This window comes from Mizuhopecten yessoensis, unplaced genomic scaffold (genome assembly GCF_002113885.1).
Source record: "Mizuhopecten yessoensis strain PY_sf001 unplaced genomic scaffold, ASM211388v2 scaffold2347, whole genome shotgun sequence".
Lineage (NCBI taxonomy): Eukaryota > Metazoa > Mollusca > Bivalvia > Pectinida > Pectinidae > Mizuhopecten > Mizuhopecten yessoensis.
The window spans coordinates 163,415-183,048 of record NW_018404501.1 but is presented as its reverse complement, the minus strand read 5'-3'; the positions used below and the strand labels follow the sequence as shown (position 1 = coordinate 183,048).

General features: G+C 36.5%; 2 protein-coding genes across 4 annotated transcripts in view; one reads left to right on the top strand and one right to left on the bottom strand.

The window, feature by feature from the left end:
* Positions 1-2,182: 2,182 nt before the first annotated feature.
* Positions 2,183-8,873, bottom strand: LOC110445758 (heat shock 70 kDa protein 12B-like). 3 transcript variants are annotated; one of them, XM_021490533.1, is made up of 5 exons: positions 8,719-8,873; positions 7,099-7,545; positions 6,045-6,263; positions 5,516-5,660; positions 2,183-4,540 (listed from the first exon to the last, which is right to left on the bottom strand). In XM_021490533.1, the coding sequence occupies exons 2-5, from the start codon at positions 7,417-7,419 to the stop codon at positions 3,474-3,476; spliced, it is 1,752 nt and encodes a 583-aa protein (XP_021346208.1). In that variant the 5' UTR covers positions 7,420-7,545; positions 8,719-8,873; the 3' UTR covers positions 2,183-3,473. The 3 variants fall into 3 exon arrangements, with proteins under 3 accessions (XP_021346208.1, XP_021346207.1, XP_021346209.1); XM_021490532.1 differs by having other exon boundaries at positions 8,724-8,873; XM_021490534.1 differs by lacking the exon at positions 8,719-8,873 and adding an exon at positions 8,315-8,441.
* Positions 8,874-9,195: 322 nt separating this feature from the next.
* The window catches only part of LOC110445752 (probable cytochrome P450 49a1), a 28,657-nt gene continuing 18,218 nt past the window's right edge, over positions 9,196-19,634 (top strand). The window contains exon 1 of the mRNA XM_021490523.1: positions 9,196-9,406. Coding sequence (XP_021346198.1) covers positions 9,196-9,406 — 211 coding nt within the window. The remainder of the gene's footprint in view (positions 9,407-19,634) is intronic.

The following is a 19,634-nucleotide window of genomic DNA, read 5'->3' as shown; positions in this document are numbered from 1 at the left end:
AAATGTCAAACACTTTAAACGACTTCTTCTGAAGAATTAAAAGGTATAGAATCTTCATATTTGGCTGATGGCTTCCTTGGATGGAACCCAACAAATTTTGAGAATGAAAACTACCTTGACCTTCTTTCAAGGTCACAGGGATCAAATGTGTCAAACACTTCAAACGACATCTTCTGAAGAACTGAAAGGTATATAATCTTTATATTTGGCTGGTGGCTTCCTGGGATAGAGCCCAACAAAGTTTGAGAATGAAAACTAGTTTGACCTACTTTCAAGGTCACAGGGGTCATATATGTCAAAAGCTTCAAATGACTTCTTCTGAAGAACTGAAAGGTATAGAATCTTTATTTTTGATTGATGGCTTCCTTGGATAGAGCCCGACAAAGTTTGAGAATGAAAATGACCTTGACCTTCTTTCAAGGTCACAGGAGTCAAATGTGTCAGACACTTCAAACGACTTCTTCTGAAGAACTGAAAGGTATATAATCTCTATATTTGGCTTGTAGCTTCCTAGGAAAGAGCCGAACAAAGTTTGAGAATGAAAATGACCTTGACCTTCTTTTAAGGTCACATGAGGCAGATATGTCAAACACTTTAAACGACTTCTTCTGAAGAACTGGTAGTTATAAAATCTTAATATTTGGCAGGTGGCTTCCTGGGAAAGAGCCAAACAAAGTTTGCGAATGAAAATGACCTTGACCTACTTTCAAGGTCACAGCGTTCAAATATGTCAAACAGTTCAAACAGCTTCTTCTGAAGAATTAAAAGGCATAAAATTATAATATTTGGCTGGTGACTTCCCGGGATAGAGCTCACCAAAGTTTGCAAATGAAAATGACCTCAACCTACTTTAGAGGTCACAGAGGTCAACAACATTTTAATGGATTTGTTCTTGAGAACTAAAAGGAATGGATTCATAAGATTTGGCTGGTAGCTTTTTGGAATAGAGCTAACCAATTTGAGAAGGAAAATGACATTGACCTACTTACAAGATCACAGGGGAAAATATGTCAGCAACTTCTGAAGAAGAATCAAAAAGCATAGAATCTTATAATAATATTTTGCTGGTAGTTTCAACAGATGGAGCCAACAAAGTTTGCGAGGGAAATGTTTTTAGTGCAATATAATATTTAATGAGAATATTTTGCTATGACTGCTTAAATATTCAGGTGAGCGATACAGGCCCTCGTGGGCCTCTTGTTTACTCGCCACAAAAAAATAATTTGGGCCAGCCAATGCATGTTCCCTACTATCCTTTATTGAGCTCCAAGATCCATTTGGTATCTCTTATTTTTAGGTCACCTGAGCTTTAGCTCAAGTGACCTATTGCTATTCGTCTTCGTCCGTCGTCGTGCGTCGTCCATTAACATTTTCAACTTAAGCAGAAATACCGGCAAAGGGATTTCATTAATATTTCATGGAAAGGTTACTGACATCTCCCTGACCAAGTGTTGTTATTTTTTGGGTCGTTCAGAAAGCCAATATGGCCGCCACGGCCGCCATTTTGAAAAACCTTTTCAAACTTTTAAGTCAAGTTCTGCTCGGCCGATTGAACTGAAACTTTGTAGGAATGATCGAATCATGGTCCTGACAAAGTGTTGTTATTTTTCGGGTCAATCAGAAATCCAATATGGCCGCCATTTTGAAAAACTATTTTAAACTTTAAGTCAAGTTCTGCTGGGCCGATTGAACTGAAACTTGGTAGGAATGATCGACTCATGGTCCTGACAAAGTGCTGTTATTTTTCGGGTCGATCAGAAATCCAACATGGCCGCCACGGCCGCCATTTTGAAAAACCTTTTCAAACTTTTAAGTCAAGTTCTGCTAGGCCGATTGAACTGAAACTTTGTAGGAATGATCGACTCATGGTCCTGACAAAGTGTTGTTATTTTTCGGGTCGATATGTAATACAATTTGGCTGCCATGGCCACTATGTTGAAAATACCTATTTCATTCTTAAAAACAAGTTCTAATAGGCCGATCTAACTGAAAATCGGTCTAGGAAAGATCAGCTCATGGTCCTGACAAACTTAAGTTAACGTTATACTTAACAATTTTTTACTCAAATTGGTACATATTTCAACAACAAAAATAAATACTATAGGACTCAGTTGACCGTTAAGGCCCATGGGCCTCTTGTTATAAAACGACCCTTCCCCAACAGAAATTACACTTTTTATCCAAATCATGATTTCACCAAGTTAACACCTGTCTTAAGAGTGGTGGCTAACCACGAATACGTTGACTTTGGATTATTTCTGTATTTCTTATTGCGATGTGATTGGCTTTATTAAGTATCTCTTAACACTGTTCTTTTTCTTCGTATTGCCAGTTTTAGTACACTTTTGTGACCTTTGACACCATATACTTGTTGGAAAGTTATATTTTTCTAAGCTGGTAAACATGGTTAATACTTGATCAGGTACTACAACTTGCTATTTCTGCTACTTGAAATAAACTATTCTTTGAGGAAAACGAAATGCAATTAAAACCCCATGCGCGCTTCTATCCGAACCAACAAGTGATTAATATCGGTAAAAAAAACTTATTTCATAAGTGTTTGAAGGAATAAAGTATACAAGGGTATAACATAGTCATGTCCTTGATAACTCCACTAGATGTCAAAAACATTGTCTACATTGTTCGACAGGTCGGAAAGACGACGATGTACAATGTGTGTAGTACATTTGTAACTTACTACTAATATTGATGTAGAGTGGTTTATTGATAAATAATCTTTAACATATAATAATTAATATAAGTACAGTCGTGAATCTATTAAGGAGTGGTCTTTTCACATATATAGACTGATTTCATGATATTTGATCTGCTATTATGCAAAAGTTAATTCCTATTAAATACCATTATGTAAAAACAAGGCGAGAAGAACTTCGTCATTTTCTCTGAATGCGATGCAAGTAAATTGGGATCAAATTCCCTCTGATTGCATTCAAATCGAATTACCATGAAGTAATGCGCGATTTATAATGCAATATAAAGTAAAAAAGGGTTCATGTTCATTTTAAAATGTTTATACAATTTGTGTTAACAGGAGGAGAAATGTACACACTATTTACTCTCACCAAAACCGAAATTAATTTTACAAGAAGGTTAAGTAGATCAATTGACCTCCACATGGTCAGCCATGAAATCATTAAACTGGTTACGCTGTAAGGTAATGGACAAGGGGAAAACGAGATATTAAAATGCTAGTGAAAAAATCGGGTTATAATTATAGTAAATGTAAAACTGAATATGTTTTATTGGTTAACGAGATCCTTGTATACAGGAAATCCCGCTTCTTGAAGTAGACTCGGGGTTCTGGAAACTGGTAAGATATGAAGCTATCGGATAGGACTGTCTGTGTTCTGTTAAAAGTTCCAAACTATTTCAATCTACCACGTGAGGTGATCTCCATACATTGATAACTTCGTTAAGTTTCTCGGGCAATAATGGCCTTGCTGTTTTCTCATTTATCCCAAGAAATTGAAGAACGCTCGGTGTTTCGTCTTGTTTTCGATGTCGACAGCCTCTACCTCTATTTCGGTACCTCCAAACGTCATACTGACAAGATTTCCTCTTTTAAGCCCGCTGGTTGTATCTGCCATATCGATGACGATATATCCAAGGTTTTGACATCCCGGATCGTTGATATAGACTGGGTGTTCTTTATTGGAGGCAAATATTCCTATTTTCATAGAAGTTTGGTTTTCGCGGATAACAAAATGTTTGAATGGTTTGCATGCTTGTCCTATCTTAACAGAATCCCCCATTTTGGCATGCATCTGAAAGATGTTTCTGCATCGTATTCCCTTGACATCGTTGGTCTTATACTCTTCTTTGTGAAAACCGTCGATAAATTTACTTCTGCAAGATGCTCCATATGTGAACTTGCAAACACGTTCCGATATGGTAGCTGGAGTGTGACCGTTAATTACGGCGCCTTTAAGGACAGCTAGACCGGCTTCTCCTGGAACAACCCTCCTTAGATTGGGGCATGCATTCTTAATGGCATTTTGCAAAAGGGGACACTCAGAATACCCTCCTACCATCAAGATGGCAGCCACACCAGAGACTTCCGGGAGTCGAAGTAGCATTTGTACCTGGTTGCTGATACTCTTGAGAGACGATAAAAAGAGCGATCTGGTCAGGTTAGCGGACAAACGGAGCTTATCTCCTCTCCAAGTCACGTCTCCCGAATATTTAGGATTTTTAGCGATCAGGTTCCCGAGGTCGGCTCCAGGGTTAGATCGTTTGAAAGTCTCTAGCAGGTTTAAAGGAACTGAGAAAGTAACTTTGTCGTCACCTGTAGCTGGTATTGATCTCTTCTTCACCTCAAAGGTCCGATGCATTTCCAACAAATCTGGCACACACTCTTTCTTGAAGGTTTCGAAGGTGTTTGGCCCCAAAAGGTCACTGAGTAAACGTTCGAACTCCTCGTCCACTTTCGTTCCTCCCCAGTCCCCACCATTTGCTTTGTATAACTCCCGAAGTGTCCCCCCAGGCTTCACTTCATGGACAGTGATGTCGATTGTGCCCCCTGTCATAAAAGTTAACGACAGAAATGCATATTAAACACGAACAGTTCTATGACATACGTCATTCGCTATATAAAGATTAAGGTTATCATTTTGAGTCAGCTTTATTGACGATGCATCTTTCCAGATGCTCCAGCACGGATTAAATAATTTCGAAATATTTATATTTGAACTATAATACTATAACACTATAATAGTCAGCAGACTAAATTATGTTATAGTAATACAACATGTATTGCATTCTCCATTGCATTGCAAGGGGAAGATGTGGGCCTTATGACAACCATGGGGATCTTCTCATTGCCTCAAGAAAGTATCTGATAAACAGTTTCTTGGGTACAATGAAGTGATTTTAACTTGCTTTTTTTTGCACGGAGCATTCTTGGGCCAATGGAATTCATTAATGGAAGTAACGGATGTGGCACACTCTTGAAACGCTGGGACGGAGACCAAAATATAAAAAAAGAGGTACACTTTTCAATAACTACAACTTAAGTACGAGTAACACGATTTTGATTTAATTTTGTATTGGACATCCCCGGTTCGAAGGAATTCAATGTTTTATAAATGAAGACTCTGGCCTCCTTTTAGAAAATGGATGAAATAATTTGTTAAAGACGAGTTTGGATGAAATAACTGGAGCCTCGTTAAGCACGAACCATCCGCCAATGTTGTTTAAATACAATGAGTGTTTCTTTTTGGAGACCTGAGCGGGGCCTTATAAAGGAAATTGGACCAAAACATCTACTACGCGAATGTTCACCGAAATGGTGTAAATCATCATCTCGTAAGCAGTTGTTGGTTTTTCGGACAAATTTCAAATCTAAGATGGCTGACTTTATTTCGAGGTTCCCAAATTACCAGGTAACTATTATTGCCAACGTGTTGTGCATAGCTTTAAAGCAACATATAGCATATACGACTCTACGGTACTTTTTACTGCAAGTTTGTAATTATTATGCCAATCGAAAACTTACCACCTGCATCCAGTACCATGTATCTGTATCCATCCCTGAACACCGTGAACTTGTCCCCCGCCGTCTCCAGTGGCAGGTATTTACAGAATAAGGAGGCCGCCTCGGGCTCCAGTGCCAACTGTAACTGGTTGTTAGGGATTCCTGCCTTTCAATAAAATCAATTGGGCAATTGACGGAGTTTCATAGCGACCGGTTGATCAATGGGAGCGTTAAAGGCGATCTATTCTCGACAGTATCGACATTTTGGAATTGTGCAAGAAATTTATATTTTTGATATTCACTTATATTTTTTTGAGCAAATGATACACATTACAAAGTACTTTATGATTAGCATGGCTAAGGATCCACGAGTTCGTCGATTTCGTTATTGGTAGATCAAATGTCCACAAGTATTCCTTAACTCGTCAACAAGAATATATAAAATTCAGCATTTTGTCTTTAAGCATCGCCGATAACATGTTATAGGCATAAAACCTGTGCACTGCATGTTTTTCTTTTATAATATATAAACACAGGAAAGTCGTGTTACCTCTACTGCAGCTTCCCTCATGAACTGCTTGGCGGGATCGCTCCATATTGCCGGCACTGTCAACACCCATGCAATGTCGTGCATCCGAACGTCCGCTCCACGTGTTTTACACGTGCGTAGGAGATGGTCTTTTAGGTAGCCAATAGCAGAGGAAAAAACCTTCATGGCCGTCATTGTCTTGCCATCAAGGGCTTTGATATGGAATGTTCTGTTCAGCTCCTGGATGGAGAACGGAGCTCATACATTGCGTTTGCGACATGAGGAATGATAACAATAAAATAAGGAAATACAGAAGTGTTAACAAAACAATAAATCTATAATAAATAATAAAACAAGTCTTCAAAGCGAGAACCGGGGAAGTGAAAACAAAATAACAAGGTGCATTCATGAGCATAGTTAAAAATCAACCGTCACATCACACAAGGAAATATGATATTACCAAAGAGATCATGATGGCGATCAAATGACTTGCCCATAGTCTTCATCCATATGCATCTCTAGAATCCTTATGTTGAAAGTTTGTCGTCAACAGTCTACATTTAATACCAAATCAACTGAGACAGGTAAACATCGTAGTTTGGGGAAACAGCAATGTTACTTTCAAGAAAGGGAAAGATCACATTCGTTTAAAATGCTTAAAAATCTAGCCATCGTTTCAAAAAAGATAATACCAACAAGAAACTCTATTATTGCACGATTTCATCAAATCTTATTTTATTTTACTTTTGTCCTTTGATCAGGATTGATACAATTGTCTTTAGAGTTCTTCAAATCCACTTCCAGGAATATTAACATCTAGAGTGTGCAGTCACATTCTGATTGTAACCCTGATTTGTATTACTAAGAATGGTAGGCAGAAGAATGAATTACAATTGATGAATAGCACTATTCTCTGTTCTAACGCTTCTCATCCGATATGTTAAACGGAGAAATATACAATAAAGATCAGGACTGGCTTCATTTGCAGTTCCGTGTATTTGTCAAAACAAATTCACAACAATATGATTAGTCTTACTTAATAATGACTATAAGAACATTTGTTCACAAAATATACCTTTTGCTGGTATAGAATCATCTTGAACCTCCGGAAGTAGTACCAGTTTTTGTGGAGGTTGTCAAATGCTAAATCACAGTACTTGTCCTCCGCTTCGAAACCAAAGGAATGGAAATTGCCTTTTGGATCAAACAGTACACAGGTTGATGTCTTCAGGGACTGGAGACAGCCCGAACCTGCCGACCACGTGACTGATGATACGTTTTGGGGGCCGGACTGAAAGTCGTTCTTTGTAGAGAATGCATATCCGGAGAAAGTTGTGCCGAAGTCGATAGCAGCCGACAACAGATGGCTAGTGCCCGCGGCCATGTTATCTATCATAGACGTATAACGCTTGGGCTAAGTTCATCTGGGTCTACCCCAAATCAGAACATTGATTGCAGTTTTACAGTCTGTATATCGTCCTATTGAATCCGTTTAGTCAATCGCTTGTAATCGCTGTATCACCTGAAACACAGTGATCTTAGACCGTATAATGTATATTAATAATATAATCGACCACCTAATAATATTGGAAAACAATAAAGATAATTAAAGACATATAACAGCGTTACTGAAGAACATAGAACGTTTTCGAATTTTTACGACAGAATAACCGTTAATCGTAAAAGTTGCATATCAATGTGGCATCTTTAACTAATAACTCGTATAATTTTGGTAAAGGTAATTAATTGACCAAGTGAAATGTGCTTCCATACACTACCTAGTAGATGTAGCACGAATATATACCACTTAGGACATTTAAGTGGGAATCACATGCTCTCCCTTTGGTGAGCTTTTTACCCATCCTGATATACATCCATGTAAATTTATCTTTCAGTTATCATGTATATCATTTACTGATTTTGATCAGTGCACAGCATTTAGGTTTACATGTTGTGCACCGATGGGTGTGCTATCGCGATCTCATGTGATCCCAACGTGTGTCCTTGTGCCTCCATCAAACTTGACATTACAGACAAGTCTTGTTTACTTTTCTAAACACTTTGTTTACAGATTATCGGCCTTCAGGTTCCTGATATAATTCAGTACTTAGTGATACACTAGAACTAAAAAAACCGATAAAATAATAAAGTATGCAAATGAACAACGAACACTTAGGACACATATGAAGTGACATGATGACCTTAGGATCGTCGATCAACTGTTACTCTAAAGTTACGTAAAACGAAAGTACACATTTACAATCTTTATGAACGTTTATAAAATCACTTACAGCTATCGTCGTGTCACAAATCCTCTTTTATTACCTGCCTATGAATTTTACAGTTTCATTTGATGTGCATACTATATGTAAGTAAACCCTGTGCTTAGATACATTTGGGTCAAAGCAACACTTCATGCCTGAATCCACTAAGCTTTTTATAAACTATCTTATTTATTAGATGGTATAATATGCCACACCGGATCTAGACTAAAGTGAAACCACAATACTATAAATTTGCATCTACAAAACCTCCTGGATCATGATATAAACATGTTTGATCATTTAAAACAAGACAGAATGTAATATTATTGAAAGCTAAAAAATATGACGTGAATCAATACCATATAATTAATCAATGAAAGCGATCTAAACGATGACTATTCTACGCTGATAAACTAATATGACAAACGAACCATACATCGTGACCGACTTTTCACAGCTACGATGGCCTTATTGAAACTTGCAAATAAAAGTTCCTGATGTAAACATCTCTGTCAGATATAACTTCCTTGACTAGCTATATATAATATGTATTCCTTCCCATAAGCCTGTACGGCTCATAACAATGTGCCAAATTATGTACCTTCCAGGTGATTTCCGCGAAATCGATCACGTGGTCATGTAAACAAATCTACATATACTGGTAGACGTCTGTGTAGCTTAGTTCACTTACGATTGTTTAAGACTTATAGTATGTGTATATTACGTACTGGCATTTTATTTTAGAGATCCACCAATAAATTATACAATTAACTTAAATGTGTTCAAAGACAATTCATAATGTATATTTCACAGGAATTATACAGCATCGTCTTTCAATATACCTATAATAGTGTACACATCCTCCTCCCAAACCCGGTGAACCACCCCATCCTACAGAGAACACCACAATGGCAATGTTGGATATGTGTATGAAGGCGAACATTGAGGTATCCGCCGAGGATATAGGGACTTCACACCGAGCTGGGAAGCTACACAATTCCACTCCTAATCATGTTTCATCGAAACCAAGGCAAATTACTGCACGTCTGAAGTCCAAAGATGTTAAATTCCAGCTACTTAAGAACAATGCTAACTTCCACAAATCTGAGGCTTGTAAAGGTATCTCAGTCCATGAAGACCACATTATACGTGACGAACAACATATCTGCGAGTTCGGCCATGTCATAGCCGCCTAATCTTCTTCTACTTCCAGGGGACTTGTCTCTACGTTGTATACACCGCTCTCACAGTCATTGAACTTGAATAAATATGTTGTTCACCAGATGTTTTGTTTTCGGTATGTTGTTGAATGTTACGATTGGTATTACCTCAAAAGAGTTGGAATGATTAAACGATGGCTTCAGGATGTCGTTGACGTTTGAGTAGTCAGAGATTAATGGGTAGTGTAGCTAGTTTTTATACCGGAGAAGCTGGTGACAACAACTGTTCAAATCTCATTATTTATTACATAATATATTAATACAAACTGTGTAGTCAAATAATTATACATATCATTTATGTATTCCAACGTTATTGCCAAATAATAATGATTATTGCCATGCTCTCTATGCTTATGGAAGGTAAACGAAACCTGGAGTTAAGTATACTTAGTACATATCTCTGTTTGTATTTAAATAAATTTCCCTCGCAATATTGTACAGTAAAAAGTAACTTTTACATTTCTTAGTAAATGTGTCTAATTACAAAAGTGAAATTTATTTCCTACATAAGATGTATAATGGACAAAGTTTTTAATCTTATATTGTATGTACGCCAATCATACTTTGAGTATCATGTACTATTCACTTATTGAAGATAACTGAAACATAGGGTTAAGCAAACTTAGTACATATCTATTTATATATGTATGTTTATACATTTCCCTCTCAATATAGAACAGTAACGAAGAATATCCTTCATTACTAAGTAGATACGTTCAGTATCTAAGGTGAAAAATGTTTAATTATGGTCATCTTATATGTATTCAAAACATACTGCACTTATATAAGTGCGTATGTATGTATGTATGTATGTATGTATGTATGTATGTATGTATGTATGTATGTATGCATGCATGCATGTTAAATGTAGAAATGTCTACTTCTGCATGATGTACATAAGGCACTATTGAACTTTTGTTTCATGATGTATATCAAGGACAGACACAAAGGTAACGTTAACATTGGGTTAAAACCAGGAGAGACTAGCAATCCTTCCTTTACCGATATTGTTACTACATGTTATGGTATTTCAATAATTTTTGATCGGCCTATGCATATTGACCAATTTTATACTATGCAATACCTATGTACGTACTGAGGTAGGCGAAATGTAGAGTTATGCATTTATCTATTTGTACACACTTTCTCCTTGTTATATGGTATAATGTTGTAAATAGCCTTTACTTCACTGATAGTTTTTTGTTTTGTTTGTGTTTTTATCGTGATATGAAATAGTTGATAGAGTTTATCTTTCTTATTAATGTATGTGTGATCTATGTTATAATGATATTTATACCAAAACCGCCGCAAGGTCAAAATTACATAGGGTCCAAAACCAGAAAAGGCAGGCAGTCTTTTTTTATTCTTTATTCTTTTACATGTGGCTTAAGGTATTCAAAATGGCATCTAAAATGACATGCTGTTAAGTCTACAAAAAACATATCGTTCAATATAATAACATTTTCCTCATACAATTTTGCTCATTCATTCTGTGCAAACATGCTTTTTCCGATATTACATATCTTACAATTCTTTTGCAAAATATGAACATTTATTTTGTCACTTTTTTAATTTAACAGTTTTAAATATGATTAGGACATGTGATGCTTATGTTTATTGTAATGAATGCTTCTTGTGTTGATATCAAAATATTTTAGTTTCACTTAAAGACCATTTTCTTGCATACCGTGTATACGCGAAAGGTGTTACCTGATGCGATTGGATAATAAATCATATTATGCAAGAATTGGTCTTTATTATGATTATGCAAACTCGCCTAAAGATCAATTTATATACTCAATAACAACATAAACGCGTAAATGTCAGTTAATGTGTTGCGGTAATCGGACAGTAAGTGCTGCCTCATTGTTGTTATTCGTGTTTCCAATTGAATCGCTGATAGTTGATACTGTTGTTAATTTTGGAAAACCCAACTGTACATTTGTTGGTGTCTGTATGCCTCTTTTAATCCTAACTGGAATGTTATCATTATGTTTTTCAGTTTTTCCACTTCTTCTCTATCAGGTCCTTCCACCTCAAGTCTATCCCTTGAGTCCTCCAACACTACCAATACTTTCCAATCCAATGTCGCATATACTGATTTGAACAGGCTATCATTCGCTCACTTCAATGGTGAACTAAGTAATCATAGCATTTTAGCTTTCACCGAAACTTGGTTATCTGAAAACAACATAAATACCGATATTGCACTTCCCGGCTATGCATTTTCTTGGGTGGAGGGGTATTAGTATACGTTTCCAAGAATACAGCTAAGATAAAAAATGATTTAGAGGTAGACACTGGAGAGAGTATTTAGATAGAAATTAGGACTTAAGGTTCTTTTTGTACGCTATCCAGACCACCAAACGCAGAGGTATCTTTATGGCAAATATTGAACATATAGTAATTTCAGGTGATTTTAATGCAAATAATATTTTAACCAATCCGCCATTCAAATATTTAGATAGCACTATCCGTCTATATAATTTGAAACAGCTGACAAATGAATCAACGTATTACACTGAAAATTCTTCATCTCTGTTAGACGTCATTATATCTAGCAATGACAATAAAATTTCTCGCACTTATGTAGGTGAGCATTTTCTAGAACAAAATATGCGATATCAATGCCCGATATACTTAAAGTGGCAAAGTCTCAATCAAAACCTTTTCAAAGATATATCCTATCGGAAATAAATTGGGCGGCCAATTTAGATACTGACGATGTCAATAGCATGTGCCAAGTAGTCACTGATGAAATTATTAAAGCTGCACATGTTAGCATTCCCTATAACAACGCTATTATTCGTAAAAATAATACACCTTGGATGTGCAGCAATGTAAGGAAACTGATTAGGAAAAGAAAACAAATTCGCAGAGCTGCTAAAAAATCTGGAAAAGATACTGACTGGGCAAAATTCCGACAAATACGTAGTAAAGTACTAATACCATTAGACAAGCTAAACTCAGTTACATCAATAAAAAAAACTTTTTTAGTAACAGACGATCTTTGTGGCAAACTATCAATCACTTCATGCAGCGATCATCAAAAAATAATGAAATTCCGTCACTTCTAGTGTTTGACCAACTTCACGAAACACACGTCGAAAAAGTACAGGTTTTTAACAAGTATTTTAGTGAGCAGTCATCTATTGATGATAATGCTGCAATCCTTCCTTCTCCTCCATTTCCGAAGTGTATTCTTAATACCATCCATATTAGTATAAATGATATAAAAAATATAATACTATCTCTTGATGTGTCTAAAGCAGTGGGGTCAGATATGATAAACCCTCTATTGAAAGAGGCTGCTATTGAACTGTGCTATCTATAGAATATTCAGTTTTCCGTGACTCGTGGAAACTTGCTAACGTAATTCATATACATAAAAAGAATGCCCGCAGAGATGAAATCAACTATCGACCTATATCATTACTTAGCACAATTGGCAAAGTAGTGGAAAGGTGCGTATTTAAATATTTATTCATTTTTTTTATGTAATGGATAAACACCGAAGTACTGATGACTAGTCCAAGGGTAGCATCCCCTCGCTCCCCCCAACCCCTAAATGTGTTTTGTATTTTGACAAAAGACAGTACTTTTATCACTGTTTATTGCAGGAAAATGTTAACTTATCATTGAAATTTTGTTTGATCCCAATTTATTTTATGTTCATTTCCCGGCAGATGGAAATTGGACCGAACACATTTTCTATATATTAAATAAAGCTTCAGCCAAACTAAACATGATACGAAAATTGAAATTTACTGTTTATCGACTCTCGCTACAAACTATGTATTTCGCCTTTTAGGACCAGTCTTAGAAAATGGAGACCTTATATGGGACAATATTTCAGTTGAAATACAGACGCAGCCTGAATTGTAACTGGGGCTACTTAATTGACAAGTATAAACAAACTCTTAATTGAAGTAGGATGAAGTACACTAATTGAAAGACGCCAAAAGCATAAACTTATTCAATTTTATAAAATGGTACATAATATAACTCCTGAATATCTATCCATCTTTATCTCACCTCAAATAGCAGAAACCCATAGGCAAAGTACTCGACAATTAAATAATCGTTCATCTCTCCGTTGCAAAACTAGTTACTATATGTCATTCTTTTTACCTTCCACTATATCATCTTGGAATAATATACCAATTGAAATTAGAACAAACCCCTCTTTATCACACTTTAAGAAATGCCTCGAAAAAGATGCACGACAGTCCCCTCCTTCTTACTACTATTCTGGAAAAAGAATTGCCCAAATCTACCATACCAAACTAGGACTAACATGCAACACTCTTAATGATTACCTATTTAAAAGACAACTTGTAGAAAGTCCACTATGTCCATGCGGGGAAATAGAGGATAATACACATTACTTACTCATATGCCCGAACTATACTTTTTTTTACGACAAACTTACTTATTATCACTATCCCACAACACCACAACTAATTTAATATTATATGATGATATAAATTTACCGGAAGCAGTTAATCTTGATATTTTTTACATCAGTATAGAATTATATTATGCAAAGCATGCGTTTTAACTGAAAATATATGACAATCAACGCATATGTATTTATCTTACTTTATTTTCTATGTAACAGATGTGTTAACAGTGAGTGAGCGCAATGGTCATGAAAACCATATTATGAACAAGTTTCTCATTTTGTTTGTGTTAAGGCGTACCTCACTTCGAGGCGTCATTTCCTACTTGAGTATCACTGCTATTCACATTCATCGAACATTATTACATTGTTTACATATCCCCTTTATATTTCTGCCATTCTGCGAAATTATTTTAAGTATATGCATTTGAACTTAATTATTTCAATATGATTTAATGATTACTATATCTGCTGTCAGTATCGTATATCTAACGTAACGAAACGGACATTGTATAAGTACTTAGTACTTGTTTCCGAATCGTTGTTGATTATGTATTGAAAATATAATGTATTGTATATTACCAGGAATAAATGCAGTTTAAACTAAACAGTAATTGCCATTGAGATCACACTTGGTAATGGGGAAATTAATATTTTCTATGCTGGTTTCAGTGCACTCGCGTGGCAATGTTTTCCTTAATGGTTTTGACAATAAATAATCTGTCTGCAACACAATATGTCTCATAAATACATTATGTACCTTAAAACGTCAATGCCTTCTTTATTTTGTTTATTTCAGATCTGTTGTACATGAATACGTAGTATATTATATGTGAATTTATTTTTAACACTGACAAATACTTCTATTTATTTCAGATGCTGTGAGGAAAGTTGAACAGTTTTTAACGGAATTAGTGATGGCATAGCGATAACAACATAAGAACGGCTTGATAAGTTATATATGATCAATAAATATTAATATTTTCACGTTTTCATGTGTTTGTTTTTAGTAGATATGGCTGTTTTTCCTTTTAGATATAAGTATGCATACATGTATATATAGAAACAATATGTAATAAATGAAAAAAACCCACTAGTTTACACGCTACGAACTTGTAAAGACTACGGATGTTTTCAAACTTCAAAACTTTGGTTATAATTAAGTTTAATGTATCGGTACTGAAAGACTGCAGATTGACATCGGGCCAATGTCGGGAAAACATCGGACCAGCAAACACATGTTGTCCAGATACAGGACGGAACATGGTTTTCATGTTGGAAAGACTGCAGATTGACATCGGCCCAGTGTCGGGAAAACATCGGACCAGCAAACAAATGTTGTCCAGATACTGGAAGGATCATGGTTTTCATGTTGGAAAGACTGCCGATTGACATCGGGCCAGTGTCGGGAAAAGATCGGACCAGCAAACACATGTTGTCCAGACACTGGAAGGAACATGGTTTTCATGTTTGAAAGACTGCAGATTGACATCGGGCCAGTGTCGTGAAAACATCGGACCAGCAAACACATTTTGTCCAGATACTGGAAGGAACATGTTTTTCATATTGGAAAGACTGCAGATTGACATCGTGCCAATGTCGGGAACACATCGGACCAGCAAACACATGTTGACCAGATACTGGAAGGAACATGGTTTTCGTGTTGGAAAGACTGCAGATTGACATGGGGCCAATGGCGGGAAAACATCGGCCCAGCAAACACATGTTGTCCAGATACCGGAAGGAACATGGTTTTCATGTTGGAAGGACGTCGGATAGTTATCGAGCCGATATTGGAACGACATCAAAACGTGATGGCTTAATATAAGAGCCTACTATTGTTGCCAGATCCCTAATATTACAAGATGTTAAATTATATATTATGTACAGCATATTTGTAAAGGAAAATATAGTTTAAACCAATACTCCAGATACTGGAAGGAACATGGTTTTCTTGCTGGAAAGACTGCAGATTGACATCGGCCCAGTGTCGGGAAAACATCGGACCAGCAAACATATGTTGTCCAGATACTGGAAGGAACATGTTTTTCATGTTGGAAAGACTGCAGATTTACATCGGGCCAATGTCGGGAAAACATCATAATCATGATGTCCAGATACTGGGGGGAACATGGTTTTCATGTTGGAAGGGCGTCGGATAGTTATCGAGCCGATATTGGAACGACATCAAAACGTGATGGCTTAATATAAGAGCCTACTATTGTTGCCAGATCCCTAATATTACAAGATGTTAAATTATATATTATGTACAGCATATTTGTAAAGGAAAATATAGTGTCGGGAAAACATCGGACCAGCAAACACAGGTTGTCCAGATACTGGGGGGAACATGGTTTTCATGTTGGAAAGACTGTAGATTGACATCGGGCCAATGTCGGGAAAGCATCGGACCAGCACACACATGCTGTCCAGATACTGGAAGGAACATGGGTTTCATGTTGGAAAGACTGCAGATTGACATCGGTCCAATGTCGGGAAAACATCGGACCAGCATAATCATGTTGTCCAGATACTGGGGGGAACATGTTTTTCATGTTGAAAGGACGTCGGATAGTTATCGAGCCGATATTGGAACGACATCAAAACGTGATGGCTTAATATAAGAGCCACCAACATAATCATGTTGTCCAGATACTGGGGGAACATGGTTTTCATGTTGGAAAGACCGCAGATTGACATCGGGCCAATGTCGGGAGAACATCGGACCAGCAAACACATGTTGGCCAGATGCTGGAAGGAACATGGTTTTCATGTTGGAAATACTGCAGATTGAAATCGGGCCAATGTCGGGAAAGCATCGGACCAGCACACACATGCTGTCCAGATACTGGAAGGAACATGGTCTTCATGTTGGAAAGACTGCAGATTGACAGCGGGCCAATGTCGGGAAAACATCGGACCAGCATAATCATGTTGTCCAGATACTGGGGGGAACATGGTTTTCATGTTGGAAGGACGTCGGATAGTTATCGAGCCGATATTGGAACGACATCAAAACGTGATGGCTTAATATAAGAGCCTACTCTTGTTGCCAGATCCCTAATATTACATGATGTTAAATTATATATTATGTACAGCATATTTGTAAAGGAAAATATAGTTTAAACCAATACGTGTTGCAAATGGAGCTGGTCCGATGTCGGCCCGTACTTTAAACCGGATAGACATCGGCCCGATATCCTTGCCGATATCGGGCCGACATCAAAACATGTTGCAAATGGAAGGTGGCCCGATGTCGGTCCGCCCTTAAAACCGACAATAGACCGATATGGACTCCGAAATCGGCCCAATGTCGGCCCGATACATGTGTGCTGGCTGGGATAATACCAGACGAGTCAACTGTAATTGGACTGTTATTTCTTGTATCCTGGAGTTTAGCAAAATTTTAACGACATTACACTCTCATTCAGAATTATTTCACCTACTGATTGGTAGCAGTATAACGTATGAACTGAATACATTAGAGTTAACAGAATTTCGTATGGCATCAGTCAATCATATTTCAAAAATGCTTAATGCATACTTCGAATGATTATTCAATACTTTTGTGTATATCATCTAATGAGAAACACAGCCATGTCCGAAAGAAAGCATAATACTTTCCTTCTTAACATTATTAATTATGCATTCTTTTTGTAAACTGTACCAAATTGATTACCTTTTCCTATTGTGCTAAATAATTATGTTGTGCACTAATTTTGCCTTACCATCTATTTGATTTTGCATATGACATCTTATTTATCATTGTAACTACATAATTCTGTTTGTAAAATCTTCTTAAAGGAGGGAATAAATGATAATGATATATTCAACACCTTGGAGGAAGAACTGACCGATTTAACCGAACTCTTCTGAACATTTATATAACGTTTTCCTAAGCAGAGCTCTTGCACAAGGACGTACGAGTGTTCTACCGACGCTAGTGCCTGTAATAGGTTAAAAACTAGGTATACTGTTATCTGATTTATAGTTATACACGAATCATTGCAGTCTGGTTTTCCTTTACAAGTAAGGTAACATATTCATTTTTAATCTACCGCGCTATATTAAGATGTATTGATAGTGACCTATGTTCATGTTTATGTACAGTAATGTCAGTGTTGGTAACTTTATTTCAGTGTCTGAGTATCATGTTTATGCCTCTTCAAGCTGCTCAACTTTTGCGATTTTTATCTCGAACGAACTTTGATGTGTAAGTGTTCATAAGATAACCTTTTGCACACGAAAAATCATTACGCCAATTCATTACGTGTTCTTCTTACATAATCAAAAACATGTATAATTGTTGAATTTGAATTAATTGATAAAAGTACTTGAGGTATTCAATAAACACACTGTCAAGTCCACACAAACAACGTTAAGGTTGACACCAAGTTCTTATAAAAAGAACTTCCGAAGGCTTTTCGTCGTGTTTGTGTCTACTGCGGCTCATTTTAAAATGATTTAAAATGTGAAAGTTATGATAGAATTTACTTCTCATTTTACATTTTGATAGCTGTTTTAGATTTTTAAGGATTTACATAACTTTCGTTTAAGATTAATTTCACAATGACTTTTATCATCTATTACGAGCTTTAACGGCTTCTGTGTCACAGCTAAAACAAATTCTGAACTGTGTACGATAATTTTCGTTCGAGACAAAATTCTCAGCTCAGATTTGTTAACAGTTTTCATAAGTTTCGTTGAAGATAAAGCTAGCAGCTCAGAATTTTGGACTTTTTTTAATAATTTCCGCTCTAGATAACACCACTGCTGTTAACCTAAGACCGAGATGACTGTCTATATGATACAGATTATATGGGGTTTACACCTTTGTTTGAGTGGGGGCCGGACTTACTTTTTTAATCTACAAATCCCTCTGTTTTATCAGTCGGCTAAGCTGGATATAGACGTATAAAAAAGGGTTTCGCTCATAATAATAGCCTCGTCAAGGAAAGATAAGTTTTTCCTGCAGAGGAAAAATTCCGACATAGGTAAGATCCTAAATCAAAACCAGGTCATATTATACAAATACCGTTCTCCGTTTAGGGTCGAGTGTTTCTAACTCCACCGGAGCTGAGACCGGTATGAATATTGACGAAAGTTATACGTAGTCAATGGACACTTTGGTTTGAGTGGGACTACCATATTTTATCTTCAAATCCCTCTGTTTCATCAGTCGGTCACTCGGATGTCCGAGATATGGACGTGTGAAATGGATAATCTCTCAGAGTACCTAGTAAAGACATGTTGAAACAATTACTACAGAGGTAAGATCATTAAACATACAGTTATTACTTAATATTACTTCTTATAGTACACTATACATTGACAAAAAATATTACTGTACATGTCACAAGGAATGGGAGCGTTGATTTCGTGTGTATAACTTGTGACAAGAACCTAACCGACCAAACTAAACGTCGAGTGTAATGTGCGCCATGTTTAAATATAGTCGTTCCCTATTTGTAATTTCCTGTTAACACATCTTTTAGTCGAAAACATACTTTTTAGAACAACTAGTTTTTAATGTACAAAAAGGATATGAAATGATTCGAAAATGCTCCAACCGCTTATCAAGATGTAAATCTTTCTTTTGTGCATACGTTTTAGAAGGGCCTTTTATGTTGACCTATCAATCTGGGGGAAATTTATACCATTTTCTCAAGTCAGGTCGAAAAAGTCGTAAAGGTCGATAAATATTCCATGATGTGATAAAATAAGC